Below are 7,377 nucleotides of genomic sequence, written 5' to 3' on the forward strand. Positions count from 1 at the left end.
AAAAAAAAAAAAAATTGGAGATGCTATTCACTTTTTCATGTAGATGGTCACTTATTCTAAGTAGCAGATCATTAAACATGCAAACATCCACTTTGATTAGCTTTAATAGTCAGTCCCCACACAATTCCAAAATGGAAAGTGTTCTTAATTTTTAAAGGGAAGAATAATTTTACTGGTAAAGTAACAGAGATTGTATCCCAAGTCAGTAACACATTGCAAGTGAACAATTGGTAGTGGGGACAAGTCAGTCTCCATGACACTTTCAGCTCTATTATTCTATTATTTTAAAATAAACTCTCAAATATACTTGTTTCCTTTGTCTTAGCAGGTGGAGTTCCCTGTGGAGCGATGGGGTGGGCCAATCACAGTTCCCTGATGGGTTTCATCCTTCTAGGCTTCTCAGACCACCCTCGCCTGGAGGCTGTCCTTTTTGCATTTGTCCTTTTCTTCTACCTCCTGACCCTTGTGGGGAACTTTGCCATCATCATTGTCTCCTATCTGGATCCCCTTCTGCACACTCCTATGTACTTTTTCCTTAGAAACCTCTCCTTACTGGACCTCTGTTTCACAACTAACCTTGCTCCTCAGACCTTAGTGAATCTGCGAGGACCAGAGAAGACTATCTCTTATGGTGGTTGTGTGATGCAACTCTATATTTCTCTAGCACTGGGCTCCACTGAGTGTATCCTCTTGGCTGTGATGGCCTTGGATCGCTATATTGCTGTCTGTAAACCCCTCCACTATGTGGTCATCATGAGCCCACAGGTATGCCAACAGTTGGCATCTGTGTCCTGGCTCAGTGGTTTGGCCAATTCCCTGATCCATGCAACTTTTACCTTGCAATTGCCTCTTTGTGGCAACCACAGGCTGGATCATTTTATTTGTGAAGTACCAGCTCTTCTGAAGTTGGCTTGTGTAGACACCACCATCAATGAATTGGTGCTTTTTGTTGTCAGCATCCTGTTCCTTGTAATCCCACCAGCACTCATTCTTCTCTCCTATGGCTTTATAACTCGAGCTGTGCTGAAGATCAAATCAGTAGAGGCAAGACACAAAGCCTGCAGCACCTGCTCCTCCCATCTTACTGTGGTGGTCATTTTCTATGGCACCATAATCTACATGTACCTGCAACCCAGTGACAGTTATGCCCAGGATCAGGGGAAATTCATCTCACTCTTCTATACCATGGTGACCCCAACCTTAAATCCCATCATCTATACTTTAAGGAACAAGGATGTGAGAGAAGCTCTGAAGAAACTCCTGTCAGGAAAACTGTGTTCACTATGAGCATGATATGCAAAGACTTGATTATAAGCTACATGATTATTCAGCTTCTGCTGAGTTTAAACCCTATGCCAAGTAAGTTATCATTTACTTATTTTATCTTCAGAAGAGAATTTTTTCTCTCTTACATGTAACTAAGAATAATGTATATATTTTTATTTAAGTTGAAAGCACAAACCATGGAAAACGTGCATGGGTATAAATTGCGATCCTCACCACAAGGTTTCTTGTGTAAGAAAAAATCCATACTTTACATCTGAAACATATTCTCAACCATTCAGACAATTAAATCATCAAATATCTACCATGTGTTTCTCTAAGTTATGAGGCTTCTTTACAATTTTAGTGAAATATTTAGTTTTCTGGCAAATATGCTCATTATATTTACTTCACAATGCCCCTCATTAAAGCTTCATCTTGGAAAATAAGCAATTGCTACATGTGCTTCCTCTACAAAGGCAAAGAAATATCTTCTTATAGTCTGAATTTATTGATCAGTAAGATATTGTTGTAACTGTTCTTTTTATAAATCATTTTTTCATCTAAAAACACGTTTTAAGAATTTAATAAGAGTTAAAAGAAATAAAATAAACTAAACTCATCATTTTTCATAATGCAGTGAATATGTCTCCTTTTTGGTCTGAGAATCACTTAATGTATGATGGATCCAAGCCTTCTGAGATAGAAAGTCAAATAATTTTGTTCTAAACTATTCAACACATTTGATCAATCAGAATATTGGACTTCAAAAACACCATTAATGTCTTTCTTTAAAAAACCAGGATTTTGAGGTATAATTGATATATAAAAGTGTACATATTTAATGTACATAATTAGATGAGTTATGACATGCAAACATCAATGAAAATAATGTCAAGGTAATATACATATTTGTCACCCCTGAAAGTTTCCTTGTGCTTCTCTTTTTGTTATATTATGAGATCACAGCATAAACCCTACACTTTCAACAAATTTTTAAGTGCACAGAACAGTATGTTTAACCATAAGCACTATTCCAGAACCTATCCTTCTTGCATAATTGAAACTTTGTACCCATTAAACAAAATCTCCCCATATTGCCTTCTTTCATCCCTAGTAAACAACATTCTATTTTCTATTTCTATAACCTGGACTATTTCACATACAAGTGAATCATGCACTATCTGCCCTGTTCAATGAGCTTACTTCATTTAGTGTGATGTCCTCCAGGTTCATTCATGTTGTTGTAAATGGCGAGGCTTCCTTGTTTCTTTTTAAGTAGAGCAATACATATCCTTAATATTTACATATTTAATAAACACATAAAACATGGAATATTATTGCTCAAAACAAGGCTAAGGTAAAAGAAAAGCTAAAAAATATTTTTAAAAATAAGTAAACAATGGCACAGAATATATATGAGATCAGGAAGGTGGTTTTATATTTAGGAAACACTGTCTTAAGGAATGATTTGATTTAGCCAGCATTGTTTCTGAATGCTTGTTAATAATGGACCACATCAGAAAAGGATTTCTTCTCCTACTATAAATCTGGGGGATATTTCATCCCCCAGGAAAAATCTTTTGAAAAAAAGTTTACATTTATTTTAAGAACATAAATTTGAAATTACTGAGTAAACAATTCTCGTATGAGGACAGTTGATGGCCTAGTACATTGTGGGGGGTGGGAAAGAGGAGAGCAAAGAGAGGGAAGAAGGAATGTGGATGAGGGAAGGAAAGAGCAGAGAAAGGAGGGTGGGGGAAGGGAAGAGCAGAGACTGGGAAGGAGGGAGGGGGTGAAGGGTGAGTGACTGTGTGTGGCACATCTTTTGGGGGCAGGACACAATTATAAGAGGGATTTTACCTAATAAATGCAATCAATGTAACCTGGTTCTTTGTACCCTCAATGAATCCCCAGCAATTAAAAAAAGAGAGAGAAATTACTGAGTAAATTTATTTACTTTAAAAGTGTTCACCAAAATGTTAAAAAAAAATGTGGGGGTGGAGGCAAGATGGTGGACTGCAGCCAGCTTTTTACAGAGGCTCCTGTCCAGAAGGAGACTTAAAGGACAGAAGTTTAGCAAGTAAGCTGATGGTTTGGAGCTGAGCCAAGAGAGAAGATTGAAGAACGCATGTCATCCTTGCTGAGCCAAGCTGCGACCCCCAAAGGACAATCAAAAGGTACAATATCCACCACCAAGCTGACAGGAATCCCCTCGCCGACAAGATGGGTTTGCAGTTTACTCCATATGAATAAGCAAGCAGAGTTCAAACACCCTCTCCTCTATCCCAAGGGAGAGACTTCCCTAAAAACTGGACCTCCTACTCCTACTAGGGTGCCACAGCACTCTCATGCCAGGCATAAAACTGTAAAAACTATATAAAACTGTATATAGTCTCTACCTGCAACTTTGAACTCCCAGGATTCCCCACCCCCAGGGTCTGGAGGTTTGTCACTCATGGAGTCCAGATTCTTGGGCACTTTCTTGAGAGGAGTGGAGGGGGAAAGGCCTGGTGCTGGTCTGTGTTGATTCTGTGGTATGGGAGCAAGGAGAAACGGTCAGCTGACAGGGGATCATACAGAAGTTGTGGTATCCTGAGTTGCAGATGAGCAGTGGTGGCAGCAGGAAAGACTCACATCCCCATGGCCATTCTGAAGACACACCCTGTGTCTCTGGGCAACCAGAGGTTCTGGGATACATGCAGCTCATAGACTTACAGGGAGGGGCCGTGAGTAGACTGTTTATATGATTGTAATAGCACCACTCCTCAGGGGAATATAGCTGAGACAAAAGCAGTGGGTAGGCAGAGGCTGGAATTGACACCTGAGTGTAAACTCTAATTGCTTGCTGCCCAGGGCTGAGTTTTGTATCAGCTCTAGCAGTGTCTGATGTACAGGAGAATTTAGCCTTGCTCTGTCCTGTTCTGTCAGCAACTTCAACTAGGTGCGGGGCTGGAACTGAGTGAACTGTCTCTGCCTATGTTAAACACCAAATGTATACCTGCCAGACTCAGATCTCTGGGTCACAGCCCTGTGGGATTACCAGTGACTGGGTGCAAGGTGGGGAAGGAGGCATCAACCTTCCTAGACTAATTCATTTGCTGGGTGGGTCCTTCGGCCCTCACAGAGCATTAGAGTGAGTCATATCTGAACTGCCAGTAGACCCCTCCTATCTAACTGCTGGAGACTTTTTGAATTATCCCACCTGAGACTGGAGCTGACTGAGACAACTGATTTGGACCCCTTGAACTGGGCAAATCACCCAAGGACTATCCAAAGTGGCACCTGGGTGTATGTTTAAGGGAAGGTTTGATTTACCATGGTCAATTGTTGTTTGTGGGGGGTGGGACGACTTAATTACTGGTATTTCTCCACAGCTGAGACTTCAACCAAGAGTAACGGATTCACTAGGATAGGACAGAGACCAGCTGAAAATAAGACAGAGCCACTTAGCCCCACCACACCAAGGGAGTCCCCAGTCTTTCAGGCCGTAACACCATATGGGTCCTTGACAAACCTCAAGGGGGAAAGCCAAACAGGGTAAAATAATCATGGGACAGAATCAGCAGAAAAGCTCTGGTAATATGAATAACCAGAGTAGATCAACTCCCCCAAAAAAGGATGTGGCAGAGGCAATTTGAAGATCCCCTTCATAAACAGTTAGCTGAGATGTCAGAAATCAAATTCAGAATTTGGATTATAAATAAGATTAATAGAATAGAGGCAAAGATAGAATTAGAAATTCAAGGAGCATTCCAAAAGTTCACTCAAGAATTCAATGAATTCAAAGACAAAACCACCAAAGATTTTGAAACATTGAGGCAAGAGATGGCAGCCCTCAGAGATCTGAAAACCATGGTAGAATCCCTTGGTAGTATAGTGCAGCAGGCAGAAGAAAGGATATCAGGCATTGAAGACAAAGCTTTTGAACATGTCCAAGCATCCATAGAAGAACAGAAATGGAAAGCAAAGATGGATCATTCTCTCAGAGAGCTCTGGGATAATTTGAAGAAAACTAATATTCACCTTACAGGAATCCCTGAAGGCAACAAAGTTGCTTCACAAAACACAGAGGCTCTTCTGCATGAAATTACGAAAGAAAACTTTCCAGATATGCCAAGAGATCCTGAAATTCGGATAGCAGACAGCTTCAGAAACCCAGCATGACTCAACTCAAATAGACATCCCCCAGACACATCATAATTAACTTCACTAAAGTTAACATGAAAGAGAAAATCCTAAAAGCAGCTAGACATAAGAAAACCATAACCTATAAGGGGAAGAAAATCAGAATGACTGCAGATCTCCCTGCCACAACCTTTCAGTCTAGAAGAGGGTGGTCATCGACTTTTAATCTCTTAAAACAAAATAACTTTCAACCAAGGATCCTGTATTCAGCTAAACTGAGTTTCATTTATGATGGAGATATTAAATACTTTAATAATATTCACATGTTGAAGAAATTTGCCTTAACTAAACCAGCTCTCCAGGAAATTCTCAGACCTATTCTCCATAATGACCAGTGCAATCCTCCACCACAAAAGTAAACTCACTCAGAAACTTTTGATCAAATTCCAACTTCCACAATGGCAAAAGGATTAAAAATGTCCACTAGACTTTCGAACAACTCGATACCCCAAATACTGCCAGGCTTATCAATAATTTCAATCAATGTGAATGGTTTAAATTGTCCACTAAAGAGGCATAGATTGGCTGATTGGATACAGAAACTCAGACCAGACATCTGTTGTATACAACAATCTCATCTTGTTGATAAATATAGACTCAGGGTGAAGTGATACTCATCTATGTTCCAGGCAAAATGGAAAGCAGAAAAAAGCAGGTGTTGCAGTTTTATTCGCAGATACAATAGGTTTTAAACCAATAAAAGTAAGCAGAGACAAGGATGGCCACTGTATATTTGTTAAGGGTAATACTCAATATGATGAGATCTTAATTATCAATATTTATGCACCCAACCAGAATGCATCTCAATTTATAAGAGACACTCTAACAGGCATGAGCAACTTGATCTCTCCCAGCTCCATCATAGTTGGAGATTTTAATACTTTAGCAGTGTTGGATAGATCATCCAATAAAAAGCTTAGCAAAGAAACTTCAGATTTAAATTTAACCATTCAACTTTTGGATTTAACAGACATCTGCAGAACACTTCATCCTAATAAAACTGAATACACATTTATCTCATCAGTTCACGGAACATATTCCAAAATTGATCACATCTTAGGTCACAAGTCTAACCTCAGAAAATTTAAAAGACTAGAAATTATTCCACGCATCTTCTCTGACCATCATGAAATAAAAGTGGAACTCAGTAACAACAGGAATCTGCAGACTCATACAAAAACATGGAAGCTAAATAACCTTATACTGAATGATAGATGGGTCAGAGATGAGATCAAGAAGGAAATTACCAAATTTTTAGAACAAAACGACAATGAAGACACAAGTTATCAGAACCTCTGGGATACTGCAAATTTTCCTCCAGGAAATTTATAGCATTGCAAGCCTTCCTCAAGAAAATGGAAAGAGAAGAATTTAACAATTTAATGGGACATCTCAAGCAGCTGGAAAAGGAAGAACATTCCAACCCCAAACCCAGCAGAAGAAAAGAAATAACCAAAATTAGAGCAGAACTAAATGAAATTGAAAATAAAAGGATTATAGAACAGATCAATAAATCCAAAAGTTGGTTTTTTGAAAAGGTCAATAAAATAGATAAAACTTTGGCCAGCCTAACCAAGAAAAAAAGAGTAAAATCTCTAATCTCATCAACCAGAAATGGTAAAGATGAAATAACAACAAACCCCCTAGAAATTCAAAAAGTCCTTAATAAATATTATAAGAAACTTTATTCCCAGAAATATGACAATCTGAAGGAAATCGACCAATACTTTGTAGCACACCACCTCCCAAGACTTAACCAGAAGGAACTGGAAATTTTGAACAGGCCTGTATCAAGTTCTGAAATAGTATCAACTATACAAAATCTCCCTAAAATAAATGCCCAGGACCAGATGGCTTCATGTCAGAATTCTACCAAACCTTCAAAAAGGAACTAGTACCTATATTACTCAACCTTTTCCAAAATAT

General features: G+C 38.9%; 1 protein-coding gene and 1 pseudogene across 1 annotated transcript; both read left to right on the top strand.

Moving 5' to 3' along the window:
- LOC100943736 overlaps positions 1-7,377 on the top strand; it is a 675,731-nt pseudogene that overhangs the window by 92,173 nt on the left and 576,181 nt on the right.
- On the top strand, positions 319-1,300 carry LOC100944060 (olfactory receptor 2G3). The gene has a single exon (XM_003802666.2). The coding sequence runs from the start codon at positions 349-351 to the stop codon at positions 1,285-1,287; it is 939 nt and encodes a 312-aa protein (XP_003802714.1). The 5' UTR covers positions 319-348; the 3' UTR covers positions 1,288-1,300.

This window comes from Otolemur garnettii, unplaced genomic scaffold (assembly GCF_000181295.1).
Source record: "Otolemur garnettii isolate 467f Iridium unplaced genomic scaffold, OtoGar3 scaffold00253, whole genome shotgun sequence".
NCBI classification, from domain to species: domain Eukaryota; kingdom Metazoa; phylum Chordata; class Mammalia; order Primates; family Galagidae; genus Otolemur; species Otolemur garnettii.